The sequence below is a fragment of the Haplochromis burtoni genome, unplaced genomic scaffold (genome assembly GCF_018398535.1).
Source record: "Haplochromis burtoni strain Fernald_Lab_line unplaced genomic scaffold, NCSU_Asbu1 Contig_324, whole genome shotgun sequence".
Lineage (NCBI taxonomy): Eukaryota > Metazoa > Chordata > Actinopteri > Cichliformes > Cichlidae > Haplochromis > Haplochromis burtoni.
This window is the reverse complement of record NW_024582685.1, coordinates 444,157-458,598: the sequence shown is the minus strand read 5'-3', so window position 1 is coordinate 458,598 and position 14,442 is coordinate 444,157. Positions and strand designations below refer to the sequence as shown.

Sequence of the window (14,442 nt, the reverse complement as noted above, 5' to 3'; positions counted from 1 at the left end):
TCTGCCTATTTCCATCCACATTAACCGATTACGTCCTTCTTTCCCACCCAGTCTACGCCCATTCTCGTTACTTCCCGCATTGACTATTGCAATTCTCTTGCATGGTCTCCCCCAAAAATTCCTCCATAAGCTTCAACTGGTTCAAAACTCCGGATTATTACAAGAACCCCCTCCTACCAGCTTACCTTTCTGACCTGTTAAGCACTACCTCTTCTATCCAGCTTGCTGTGCCTTCTTTCCACCTCAGCACTATGGGAAAAAGAGCTTTCAGTTGCTCTGCACCCAGGCTGTGGAACTCTCTAGCCCCAGATGTAAGAAACACTTGTTCTCTCCCTCAGTTTATGTGTTTTATTCTATTGTTAAGTGTGCTTGGGTGTCTTGAAAGGCTCTTTTAAATACATTTTTTTTATTAATATTATTTTTATTATTGCACAACAGCCAGGTGAGGATAAAGGGGAGTGGTCACTGTTGATCTGTTAGCAGCTTTTAGGGTTTTCTGCGCCTGTAACAGAAAACCGAGTGAATCACAATCTGTAGTTATGTATTCTGCTGAAAACAACACTTTACTCAGAGCAGAGGCGATGCAAAAAGTTGACAGCTTACTTGGTGACTGCATGATGCTCCAACCCAGGTCCCAAGTTTGATCCAGCCCTCATCGCCACAGCCACAGAGCACTGCGAAGAGGGAAAAGATTAGGACCTAAATCTATTTGCAAGTGTTCTGAATAGCTCAGCCTGATTCTGATACTAGAAGGAGAATTTTTTAATCAGCTTACCCTCGTCTCCACATCAGTCAAAGCTCCATCTCCACTGACTGACACGCCTTCTGAAGACTTCCTTTTCCAACTTCAGAGATTGATACGTAAAAACATTAACACACCTTCCGCAGCTTGGAATCATATTTAACAACTTAAGAAAATGTAAGACTCAGGAGGCACGTTAGGTAATGTATGTAAAATTATTAACAATATGAACAATACTAGTTTTTTTTTTTTTTTTACAAAATTCACAGCAGTAGTGAAATAAGATAATCAAAATGTCCGATGCTGTGTCCTGCTGTTATGAATTAAATAGAATAAGAGATGAGTTTTTGCTCAACTGAGCTATCAAGTTGATCTCAGTCAAAGACGTACTCTAGAACAATCCCAACACAGAAAGCAAACCCTAGTTTTTTTTTGTTATCCCGTTATTACAGAGTGAAATATATTTAAACCTCAGCAACACAACGATTATAACATTCCAGAATGGAAATAAACTTGGTGGTTAAGTCTTATTTTCTATTAAGAAGAAGAAAAGTATTATCGGTTTTTTGATAATGTGGCAGTATCCAGAAATCCAGCTCACCATATGGAACATTATATGGTCAGGTAACACATCTAAAAATGTTAAACATTTTTTTAGGGTGCAAATTCAAGACATTTTTATAATTATAAATTATTACCTTGGGACTGTAGTGAGCTCCTGTTTCAGTGTCTCAATGTCAGTGAACTGGACAGCTTGCCCCCCTCCTCTCGTTTTGATGACATCGCCCTAAAGAAAAAAAAACAAAAAGAACCACCATTAGATATCTTTGTTATTTAATATTTAATACAGTGCGAAGCCCTTCTTGTGATCAGTAATTCAACCATCACAAGAGTTTCCTTTCTAAGGATAAGCATGCACGCTACTACAATCATGCAACAGAACATTGAGAACCACTTTATAGAAATTATTTAAATTCACTTCTTAAAACGAACAAACTTATTCGAGCAAAGTGTAAAACAAACAGTTACAAAACCACACTGACTCAAACTCAAGTTGGCAAATATGCTGCTGGTTTGCTGAAAACTTGCTAACATAAATGTCTGCATGAGTAAGGAAGTGTAACCAAATATATCATTCTGAATATCAGTAATATGCTGCGCTGCATACTTGACCTTTATAAGTTTGGTCTGTATCTCGCCGTCGGAGGCAACTTCTTGGTGCGTTAGCACGTATCTGTCACACTTGGACAGAGCCTTCTCGCTGGGTGCAGACACCTGGATGGCGTTGGGGATGACCGGCTGCAAAACTGTGCCCAAGTCCATGCTAGACGATGGCTTATGGTCCACCCACTTCTCCCCACCAGCAGAGCGGGAACAACGGTGCAGCAGGCGTACTGGTGCTGTCGTCTGAACAGATCAATGGGAAATGATTTAAAAAGGGAAAAATCCCACAAACAGAGTGAACAAAAACACAGAACTTGACAAAGCATTACAAAGCTTGACAAAAGAAATCATAAAACTTATACATTTTGGGGGTCAGGGTACCCCACACCCTAAACTTGTAGAAGCCAAAATCCTGACACATTACAACCTCATGCTGCTGCCTTTAGCTAACTCACTGACCCTGTATCTTCTTTCAATTAGGTCTACATGAAACGAAGGGGAAGGGAAGCAGTCTCTCTCATCCACTCTGCTCAAGCACACAGCTCTCCTCCTGGCCCGGCTGACTGAAGTGCCCGTTGAGGCCTGGGGTCTTGTGGGTGTTCTTGTGGGTGTACTAGGGGAACTGTAACCCTGCATGCTGTCCTGAGCTGCCTGCTCCTCACATGCAGATCTAGCCACAGACAAAAAGGTACTTCTGCTGGGGACGGGGCAGGTGGGCCTTGGGTTCGTCTCATCCTCCTCATCACTAGCAGCACTGCCTGACTGTGACTCTGGCTTTGGACTGACATGAGGGGAATCGACTGGGCACTGGAGAGTGAAATGGAAAGACTAAATGGTCACAGTTAGACATGCAAAAATTAGACGTTATAGGAACGGGATACATTCACAGTCTAATGTAATCAAATGCAGCAACCACTTTATGTAAAGTACAAAGTTCATGTTTTTCCCCATACCTGGTGAAAAACATGAACACTGAAATGTATATTTACCTAAGCTGAGCTAAAATGTTCTGTGAGTTGATGCAAATTTATCTGCAACATAATTCATTTTACAGTTTGTCTTATTTGTTGTAAATTCAGTATCTTTGATTTTTAAAACTATAGATTCAGACCAATAAATTTAGACCAACCTACTGAGAAATCTACAGCATCAAAATAACTCTTACACATTCACCAGGAATGTAATTTCCTCAGTTTCACAGTGGTACTTAATTGCTGAAGGACTACATGATCATATGCATGAGGCGTTTATTATAACCTGCCTGCTGCTGTGGCACTGGGATTAGTGATGTTAGTAGATTAAGAGAGACGAGTGCAGTAGAATTTAACTTTGAATGGGCAGAATACCATTCAACACCCTTAAAAACATTCATCATTATGGTTTTTAAACACAACATACGGGGACAGGTGAGGGTGATGCTGATCTCTTTGGCGGTAGGCGGTCCTCTTTGGAGGGTCGCTGAGAGCGGGGCTGATGCTGTGGTTGTGGTAGAGGCTGTGGCTGCGTCTGACGGGGTGGAGGTTCAGGGCGACCTGGAGTCTTGCTCTCTGTCACGATGGCCTTGAGCTGCTTCAGCTTTTCGTCTTTCACCCACAGCTTATTTTGCATCTCAAGCTGCAGTGCATTAACACGTCTCTCCTGCACAGTGAGGATATTGCAAAATGTTCAAATGCAATATTATCCAAGTTGCTTGAATAAGACAAATTAGCTTCCTCTATAAAGACTAAAACAATGACCAACAAGGGCTGTTTGCAAAACTGATAGTAAGATCTAAATTTTACACACATTTCAAAGTAGGTCTTTTTTTGTTTGTGGTCTTTATTGGAAATCTATACATTGTTGAATAAAAGGAAAAAAAGATATTTGAAACTCACACATTCTTTCTCCCACTTGAACTGGGTGTCCGAGATCACGCCATGCATGCGCTGCTCCATGCGTCTCTTCTCTGACAGCTCTCTCTGCAGCCTCTGCTCTCTGGTTTCCAGCTCATGCTGCAGCGAGCGCTTGTCATCTTCAAAGATTTTAGTTGTTTTCTGCAGGATGTCAATCTGAAACAGAGACATTAAAACTAAAAATAAAAAAAAAGTGACAACCTTTAAATCTGCAGCGTGAATGGATTAGTCTCCCACCTTGTGTTCTTGCATCTTTGTTTTCTTCTCTAAACGTTCAATCTCTGCCTTGTTGCCTTGGATGATTTTGTCTTTCTCTATCAGTTTGCCGTTTTGTTCCTGAATAAAGTTGTCTTTGGAAATTAGGCTGGTATCCAGTTCTTGGAGCACAGGCTTCATCATGTTGGCTGAAATAACATCAAGAGAAATGTGAGCCAAGAGAAAGACAACTATTCAAAAACTGATCTTTCAAAGCCAAAAAGTATCAGGTGAGCTAAAATGAGAACAGACACCTGTTTTACTGTATTCCTCCATCAGCATCTGCTTGATCCTCTGCCTGTTCTTCAGGGCTTCAATCAGCCTGGGCAGCGTGATGTCATCATGTGGGTCAGTCAGCTCACAGGAGGGTAGAGATGGGAGACTGAGGATCAGAGTGTTTGCAGCAGCAGCAGGCATGTCTACAGAAGACAAGGAATCACAAGTCCTTAAAGCAATTGTGTGGTTTTTAATAATTATCATCACACACAATACTGTTAAAACATTTACACAGTAGTAGTTCAGATTAATTCTGTTTAATTTTAATGGAAATTACATTTGCAAGAGTTTGGCTTGTCTGTTAATTTGCATGTTTTGTGTTTCCAAAGAACTTCTTGAAAAATAATGCATTCTCTCATTTTCAAATTAAACCTTTACACATAGTAAGTTGATGCCAGAGTTTTCTAAAATTGTGAATACAAGGCTGAATAATACTTTAAATGTTGCTACAGTTAACTATGGTAAATGGACTGTTTCTTATATCGCGGTTTTGTACACTGAGCGCTCAAAGTATCTTCCCCAAGGATATTTGGCATCCAGACTGAAGCAGCCAGGGTTCGAATCACCAGCTTTGCGATTAGCAGATGGCCTGCTCTTCCTCCTGAGCTACAGCCACCTCCAACTACAATTCTCCTTGAGATGATAAAATGAAAATGAAAAGTCCATGTAAAAGCTGCCACTGTGCAGCCATCTTATTTGGGCTGTTATTTTGAAGTATCATCTAAATCATTGTTGTAATTTCAGAGAAATGATGCATTATCCTGACATTTCTGGCCATTTAATATACAATTCACAAGCAACCGATGACAGTGGGAAGAAAAACTTCCATTTAATAGGAATAGGAATGAGGGGATGAGGGGAGGAAGACAGCATAAAAGATGTGCTGTGGAAGAGAGTGAAAAGAGGTTAGTGAAGAAGCCCACAGCAGCCAAGACGTATTGCAGCATAAACAAGCCGCATAATTAATGGACAGTTTACAGTCATCTGATGAATACCAAACTATAAGAAAGTTTTAAGCCTAATCCTAAAAGCAGAAAGAGGGTGTTTCAAATTCAAACTGGGAGCTGGTTCCACAAAAGCAAATATGCCCTCTTCTGAGATGCTGTTGGCACTCTCGCTGTTCTGGATCAACTGAAGGCTTTTCAGGGAGCTTTTGGGACAAGTTGATAATGAATTACAAGAGTCATAGTAATAAATGCATGAAGTAACTTTTCAGCATCCCTCTGACAGAGGAGATTTCTAATTTTAGAGATACTGCACAAATGCAAGGAAAGCAGTCCTACATTTCTGTGTGAAGCACTTTGTGATCTTTGTCTTGAAAGGTGCTGTATAATCTGAATTTGGAAGCACACAAAAATGTGTCCAGTGGATTATTAAATATAACAACAATTACCAGAAGTGGAAAAACCCTCATTATACACTTGGTGTTTAAAAGGTTGAGTGTAAAACTTCAGTGCGCCTAAATTTAGGCTAATCACTTGATTAATAATAATAATAATAATAATAATGGATTGGATTTATATAGCGCTTTTCAAGGCACCCAAAGTGCTTTACAATGCCGCTATTCATTCACACACTGGTGGAGGCAAGCTACAGTTGTAGCCACAGCTGCCCTGGGGCAGACTGACAGAAGCAAGGCTGCCATATCGCACCATCGGCCCCTCTGGCCAACACCAGTAGGCAGTAGGGTAAAGTGTCTTGCCCAAGGACACAACGACCACAACAGAGAGGCCGGGAATCGAACCGGCAACCTTCCGGTTACAGATATGCTTCCTAACCCCCTGAACCACGGTCGCCCCAGGGTGTTAAATAAATAAATAAATAAAAACTTAAGCACAGTATTAATTTTTTTTACCAGGAACTATTGGGCCACTGCGTTCTTCCAATCTGTGAGACAGCTCATCTTTGAATGCCTGGTTTCTATGATGACGGCCTGGAGTAGCGCTACAGATTGGTCTGTCCGCTGGCCTGGCCACTTCCTCCACTTGCATCATCTCTGCAAACTGCACCAAAAGCTACACAAACAGAGCATTTCCTTTATGTCTGGAGAAAATAAATAAATAAATAAAATTTCGGGTTAATTAAAAAGACACAAAGTAAGAGGGCAGGGTCAAGTTACCAGGGTTTCCTCATAGTCATCAGTCTTGGGATCGACACAGACAACCATTCTAACTTTTCCCTCTCCATCGAAGTCGTTTTTAAACCGGTGGGTTATTTTGGAGCTTCCAAACAGCTCAAGCCGAGCTGTTTGTCTGATACTCATTTCTATTCTTGGCCATTCTGGTCAGTTTCAATGAAAATCTTAACATCTTTAACTCGGCCACCTCCAGCACTGCCTCCCATCTTTTTTGTCAGTGCCACTGTCTCCAAACCATACATCATAGCAGGTTTCACTGCTGTCTTAAAGTTTAAAAGCTCAGTTAGATGGCAGTCAGGTGGCACTCCTCTCAATAAAACTCTTCCAGATGAAAAAGTCTAAATCTGTTGCCTTTGAGGAAGAAAACTGATGGGTGCAGAACGAAACTGTGGGCTCACATTCAGGTTGAAGAGAAACTGTCCAGAAGAATTTTCACTCTGTCAGTAAATGACTCCACTCTAGGTTTAAACATTCCCTTACTGGAATTTTTTTCCCACCCAGTGGAATGTATGAGATTCACATCTGTGCTGTCTGCCAAGTTGACCTTCTTTAAGAATTCAGGGACACTCACCCCAACTGGGTCCGTCTGGTTGCTGGAGGGTTTTTTTGGAGGAGGCCTGCTGGGGGTTTTAACCTTCCTGTAAAAGTAAATAAATACAAAGTCATTCACAATTCAAACAGAAGCGTAAGCGTTAACAATTAATTACTTTATAATGGCTTAACAAAGCCACTTGCTAGATGGCTAATTAGCCCCCTGCTAACAGTAAAGCAGAGCGTCAGCGTCCGTTGTTAACTCCTTAAACTTAAATTCACCATTTAGTGACAGGGTAATACACACAAACAATATAGCCTGCCTGCAACATATATAATATAAACCTATACTTACACTTCTCTCGTCATTGTAACGTGGTACCTATGCTGAATTCACCGTTTCTATTTGTCTAGTTTTAAATCGTCCCTCCACCTCGACGCCTCTTCTTCTTCTTTTAAATTTGATTGGCGGTTGGGAAACAACTGAAGGATGCATTACCGCCACCAAAAAACCCCTCAAATCCTCCCAAACAATTTACTTTCTTTTAAAAACTGAATTAAGGCCTGATAACTTTCACTTCTTGAGACCATTTGCAGTAAATCAATAAGATCTAGCTTCATTTTTATGTTTCTGAGGTTTCGGGTCAGTTGTCTTTTCTCCACCTGATACTTCTGACAGTGTAATATAACATGTTCTCTAGTTTCCTCTTCTCCACAGTAGTCACATTTCCCTGTATTATGTTTCCCTATCATGAATAGTGTAGTGTTCAAACCAGTATGTCTTATTCTCGATATGACCACGATATGTACCACCTCCTTTCTCCTACTCCTTCCTGTGGTTCTCATTTCTCCTACTCTCCGCTAAATTTTATAGGAGAGTCCCCTCCTTTCCCCCTCCCACTGTTTTCCCATCTTTTCTTCATTTCTTGCCTTACAATACTCTTTATCTCTGTCTTACAGAAGTTAATAACCAGGTCAACTACCCCATGTTTTGTGGCTTCCTTCGCAGCTCTATTTGCCATTTCATTTGCTTTTACTCCACAGTGAGCCGTAATCCATAAAAAGACAACTGTAAGTCCCATCATTTGTATTATGTAAAGTGTTTCCTGAATTCCTGTTAGAACATCTGCTCTACTTTCCGAGTGGCTACACTGTAAACTGGCCAATGACGAGCTTGAGTCTGAACAAATGACTGATTGTAACAGCCTCGTGTCTTCTATCCACTGAACAGCTAACAGAATTGTGAGCATTTCTCCAGTCTCCTTCTCCGACAGTCCATCATTGATCCTTTTCCCTATTTTGACTTTAAACTCCAGAACAACACTGGTTTGACTGGTTGTATTCTTTGATGCATCTGTATATATTTGTACATAATTATAATACTGGTCAATGTAAACCTGTATGTGAGTTTAAACTAAATGCCCTTCCTCCCAGCAAGGTTTCAGTATCTCTTGTGTTGGGCGATCCTGTCCATGTCCCTGTAGATTTGCCCAGTAATTGAGTGTTAGCTGTTTTCTTCTGATTCCTAGTGGCATCTCACCCATCTCTACCTGTAAAGCTGCTGTTGAGGTTGTTTTAAATGCACCTGTGCAGAGTCTTAGTGCCTGATACTGACTGAAGTCTAACTTTAAAAGACTTGTGTCAGCCACGAAATTATATGCTACACATCCATAATCTAACACTGATCTAATCAACCCAGTGTGTATGGCCCTCAAAGACTTCCAATCCGCTCCCCAGTCCACCCCAACTAAACATCCCATTATATTTAATACCTTTTTGCATTTATCCACTATTTTCTGAATGTGTACAGCCCATGTTATATCCAGCCACAATCCCAGAAACTTAAATTTACTTGTTCTTTCTAACTCTTTACCATATTACTTTAGCTTGGCTTCCTCACCAACTCTTTTCCTTGTAGAAATAAATATTGTCTTTGTCTTATACACTGCACATTTATTTTACAGGCGTTAAATATTAAAGCTATAGGTCTGCAATTTCCTGGATTTTTACCATCGTTTCTTGGCTTACCTATGGGCACAACTACTGCCTCCTTCCGGCTTTGCGGCAGTTTTCCACCCTCCCAAACTCTGTTATATAACTCTAACAAAAGATCTTTAGCTGACTCACTAAGATGGTTTATCATGATATAGCAAACCTGATCTTTTTCCGGTGCTTATAATTTGGATTTCCAAAGAACTCGATTCAATTCTGACTTTGTAAAAGTAATATTTAATAAACCATCTGTATCTTCTACTTGTTTCAGTAAATCCTTATTCTCTATGGTTGTCATTTCTCTTCCACTTTGCCCTTCTCCACTAGCATTGCCTGAACTATGGATTTTAACAAAGGTTTTGCTTTTTCCTCATCTTTTAATGCTGTTGCCTTTCCATCTCTCAAGATTGGATATCCATACTCCCTTTTTATACCATTCATCCTTCTAATCATTGACCAAACATTGTGTATTTTTGTCTCCCTCCCTACTGGATTACAAAAACCCCTCCAGAAGTCCCTCTTTGCATTTTTAATTGTTCTTCTTACTATTTTTTATATTCAATGAAATTCTGAAAACTGTGATTCCTCTTTAATATGTTAAAAGCTTTATTTAATCACTTTATCACAATCCTTTGTCCAACAAGATACAATCTTCTTTTCCCTTCTTTCCTCTTTATCGCCCAGTTTGCTGCCTCTAAAACTGCCTTACAAATAGAATAATTTAAATCATCAACCCCAACATTCATATCAATCTTTTGCATTTCACTAACTAATCAAAATGTATCCCAATCTGCATTACTGAAACACCACTTCTGCACACTCCTATGTCATGTTTCTCTACACTCAGCTCTATCTCAGTCATTATAGGATTATGGTCACTGCCTACAGTTGTCTTTTTTTATTACCTGCCATGAATAAATACCTGCCAATGAGTGTGACACTAATGTAATGTCACTTGCTGATTCTGCACCTGTTCCAACTTTCACTCTTGTACCACTTCCATCATTCAGACACACATTTTTTTTTTTATCTCTAGCAATCACTGCTCCATTCTGATCCTTACAGTTACCCCATAATGTGCTGTGTGCATTAAAGTCCCCACACCATATTACTTTCCCACTTAAATATGTGCCAAGTTCCTCTACTGATAACAGTGTTACCCGGATTCAAAAAATTGACTACTCTGATGCTACTATATCTTGACCAGATTTTCATTACAAAGTATTCTGTGTTCCTATAGCTAGGACTCTATATTGGGTTCCTTGCTTTACAAATTTTACAAACCCTCTTCCATTACCCTCATTTCTATCTCTCCGGACATCATCATAACCTTTAATAACAAAATCCAAAGTAGGTTTAAGCCAGGTCTTCTGAATACAGATTATTTATTTTCGCATTTTTTGATGAATCCTTTGAGCCCTTGTCCATTTGCAATCAAACTTGTGGCGTTCCACAGTGATCATACTGTCCTCTCATCTCCCTCTCCTCCAAGTCTTATATTGATATGTTCCCGAGATATATCTTTAATGCCAAAAGACCTCTCTGCTCCTTTCACAATTATTATAAGTTTCTGTTTTGTGTTTCACTTGATCTATGCAATTTATAACATAGGCAATAAACAAAATCATCTTCTCCACTGTCAGTCCTGTATGAGTTCCATGTGTCTGCACGAAATCTGATGTTGACATCGGTTGAGCCTTTCCTGTTTCTTCCTGTGCCTTCTGTTCCCTCTTGACAGCCTCGGTGTAACTTACGATGTGAACTACTTTAACTTGTTTGACCTCCATGGCCTTCTTTCTGACTTAACAACCCCATAACTTACCCCTTGCTGCCCCCCACAGTTACTGCATTTATCCTACACTATCACCACATTCCTCATATCTGTGTTCACCTCCACACACACTACCCATTTCCCATTTGCAAACTGTAGTGATGTGCCCATATCTTTGCCATTTATAGCACTTGAGGGGCAGCGGAACATATGCTCTGATCTAATAGACTGAACATCCTTACAGAATATGTTAGCATTAAAAGACTCAATTATGTTTAGATGGGAAATTCAAATTAGTCAACCTGGATACACAAAATCCTTATATGCAAATTCAGGAACCACTCTATTGGATTTTTTTTCAGTGTAGTGAAGAAAAGTGAGAAAATTATAAAATGAAAACAAAAACACTTTTTCCAAACTTGAAGCTCAGTTTAATTCACCAAAATCAGACAAATTGTATACATGAGACAAAAATCATTACTGTGGAGGTTTTACAATAACTCGTGAGCAGAGTAAAATATGTGCAAACAGAATTTTGTTTAGCTGTAGAGCCACAGTAACTAAAGATGCATATATCTGAGTAAATAGATAGTTATTTTACACAACAATGTTTTGGTGACCTATGTATATACTCTTCTGTTTATTTATATAAAAAGATGGAAAGCATTTAAATATCATCACTAGAACTAAATATAAAAACAGAGGTCAGACTATTGCACAACAGCCAGGTGAGGATAAAGGGGAGTGGTTACTGTTGATCTGTCAGCAGCTTTTAGGGTTTTCTGCGCCTGTAACAGAAAACCGAGTGAATCACAATCTGTAGTTATGTATTCTGAGTGAAAACAACACTTTACTCAGAGGCGATGCAGAAAGTTGACAGCTTACTTGGTGACTGCATGATGCTCCAACCCAGGTCCCAAGTTTGATCCAGCCCTCATCGCCACAGCCACAGAGCACTGCGAAGAGGGAAAAGATTAGGACCTAAATCTATTTGCAAGTGTTCTGAATAGCTCAGCCTCGAATCTGAGGAGAATTTTTTAAATCAGCTTACCCTCGTCTCCACATCAGTCAAAGCTCCATCTCCACTGGCTGACACGCCTTCTGAAGATTTCCTCTTCCGCCTTCAGAGATTGATACGTAAAAACATTAGCACACCTTCAGCAGTTTGGAATCATATTTAACAACTTAAGAAAAATGTAAGACTCAGGAGGCACGTTAGGTAATGCATGTACAATTATTAACAATATTAACAACAATAACAATATTAACAATACTAGTTTGTTTGTTTTTTTTTGAGCGTCTTTGCTCAACTGAGCTGTCAAGTTGATCTCAGTCAAAGACAGACAGGAACTGGATACCGGTTCCTGTCTGTTATCTGTCTGGTATCCAGACAGAACAAGGCCAGCACAGAAAGCAAATCCAGTTTTTTTGTTATCCTGTTATTAAATGCCTTTGTTCCCCTTTTGTTAAAACATAGAAAAACACTACACAAAAATACTGCAAAAGGAAAGGGTTGCCTTATAAGTGCATAAACTCAAAATGCACATTTCACTTAAAAATTAAGATGTGCAAATGTGAATAAATCAACTTGTTCGAGATATTCACCTCCTGCTGAGAAACAACAAAACAAGAAAACTGCACCAAACACCCAAAAAATAAGAATAAGTCTCATCAGATACTGATGCTTATTTCCTATATGCCACAAAAAAAACCAAAAAAAAAACAACCTTGACAATATTAAAATTCAAGTGTATTCAAGGATTTCAAGCACCTGTATTAAACATTTCAATATATATATATATTTTTTTGGTTAAGGTTATAAATTATTACCTTGGGACTGTAGTGAGCTCCTGTTTCAGTGTCTCAATGTCAGTGAACTGGACAGCTTGCCCCCCTCCTCTCGTTTTGATGACATCGCCCTAAAGAAAAAAAAAACAAAAAGAACCACCATTAGATATCTTTGTTATTTAATATTTAATACAGTGCGAAGCCCTTCTTGTGATCAGTAATTCAACCATCACAAGAGTTTCCTTTCTAAGGATAAGCATGCACGCTACTACAATCATGCAACAGAACATTGAGAACCACTTTATAGAAATTATTTAAATTCACTTCTTAAAACGAACAAACTTATTCGAGCAAAGTGTAAAACAAACAGTTACAAAACCACACTGACTCAAACTCAAGTTGGCAAATATGCTGCTGGTTTGCTGAAAACTTGCTAACATAAATGTCTGCATGAGTAAGGAAGTGTAACCAAATATATCATTCTGAATATCAGTAATATGCTGCGCTGCATACTTGACCTTTATAAGTTTGGTCTGTATCTCGCCGTCGGAGGCAACTTCTTGGTGCGTTAGCACGTATCTGTCACACTTGGACAGAGCCTTCTCGCTGGGTGCAGACACCTGGATGGCGTTGGGGATGACCGGCTGCAAAACTGTGCCCAAGTCCATGCTAGACGATGGCTTATGGTCCACCCACTTCTCCCCACCAGCAGAGCGGGAACGACGGTGACGCGGGCGTACTGGTGCTGTCGTCTGAACAGATCAACAGGAAAACGGTTTAAAAAGGGGAAAGAAAATAACTTTTAAAAAAAATCCAAAGTGAACAAAAACACAGAACTTGACAAAGCATTACAAAGCTTGACAAAAGAAATCATAAAACTTATACATTTTGGGGGGCAGGGTACCCCACACCCTAAACTTGTAGAAGCCAAAATCCTGACACATTACAACCTCATGCTGCTGCCTTTAGCTAACTCACTGACCCTGTATCTTCTTTCAATTAGGTCTACATGAAACGAAGGGGAAGGGAAGCAGTCTCTCTCATCCACTCTGCTCAAGCACACAGCTCTCCTCCTGGCCCGGCTGACTGAAGTGCCCGTTGAGGCCTGGGGTCTTGTGGGTGTTCTTGTGGGTGTACTAGGGGAACTGTAACCCTGCATGCTGTCCTGAGCTGCCTGCTCCTCACATGCAGATCTAGCCACAGACAAAAAGGTACTTCTGCTGGGGACGGGGCAGGTGGGCCTTGGGTTCGTCTCATCCTCCTCATCACTAGCAGCACTGCCTGACTGTGACTCTGGCTTTGGACTGACATGAGGGGAATCGACTGGGCACTGGAGAGTGAAATGGAAAGACTAAATGGTCACAGTTAGACATGCAAAAATTAGACGTTATAGGAACGGGATACATTCACAGTCTAATGTAATCAAATGCAGCAACCACTTTATGTAAAGTACAAAGTTCATGTTTTTCCCCATACCTGGTGAAAAACATGAACACTGAAATGTATATTTACCTAAGCTGAGCTAAAATGTTCTGTGAGTTGATGCAAATTTATCTGCAACATAATTCATTTTACAGTTTGTCTTATTTGTTGTAAATTCAGTATCTTTGATTTTTAAAACTATAGATTCAGACCAATAAATTTAGACCAACCTACTGAGAAATCTACAGCATCAAAATAACTCTTACACATTCACCAGGAATGTAATTTCCTCAGTTTCACAGTGGTACTTAATTGCTGAAGGACTACATGATCATATGCATGAGGCGTTTATTATAACCTGCCTGCTGCTGTGGCACTGGGATTAGTGATGTTAGTAGATTAAGAGAGACGAGTGCAGTAGAATTTAACTTTGAATGGGCAGAATACCATTCAACACCCTTAAAAACATTCA

At 39.9% G+C, this 14,442-nt stretch overlaps 2 protein-coding genes across 4 annotated transcripts in view; both read right to left on the bottom strand.

Annotated features, from left to right (window-relative positions):
• Positions 1-338: 338 nt before the first annotated feature.
• LOC102298173 (kinesin-like protein KIF23) lies at positions 339-7,481 on the bottom strand. Of its 3 annotated transcripts, XM_042228465.1 has the most exons (13): positions 7,353-7,481; positions 7,038-7,104; positions 6,185-6,344; positions 4,308-4,472; positions 4,036-4,202; positions 3,781-3,954; positions 3,305-3,544; positions 2,366-2,713; positions 1,916-2,149; positions 1,441-1,529; positions 776-845; positions 604-674; positions 339-502 (listed from the first exon to the last, which is right to left on the bottom strand). In XM_042228465.1, the coding sequence occupies exons 1-13, from the start codon at positions 7,364-7,366 to the stop codon at positions 487-489; spliced, it is 1,815 nt and encodes a 604-aa protein (XP_042084399.1). In that variant the 5' UTR covers positions 7,367-7,481; the 3' UTR covers positions 339-486. The 3 variants fall into 3 exon arrangements, with proteins under 3 accessions (XP_042084399.1, XP_042084401.1, XP_042084400.1); XM_042228467.1 differs by lacking the exon at positions 2,366-2,713; XM_042228466.1 differs by lacking the exon at positions 6,185-6,344 and having other exon boundaries at positions 2,366-2,734; positions 7,353-7,368.
• Positions 7,482-11,160: 3,679 nt separating this feature from the next.
• Positions 11,161-14,442, bottom strand: part of LOC102304329 (kinesin-like protein KIF23) — a 16,757-nt gene continuing 13,475 nt past the window's right edge. Inside the window, exons 20-23 of the mRNA XM_014339848.2 lie at positions 12,591-12,679; positions 11,812-11,881; positions 11,646-11,716; positions 11,161-11,548 (exon numbers count right to left, since the gene is read on the bottom strand). Of these exons, the coding sequence (XP_014195334.1) occupies positions 11,533-11,548; positions 11,646-11,716; positions 11,812-11,881; positions 12,591-12,679 (246 nt within the window). The 3' untranslated portion in view covers positions 11,161-11,532. The remainder of the gene's footprint in view (positions 11,549-11,645; positions 11,717-11,811; positions 11,882-12,590; positions 12,680-14,442) is intronic.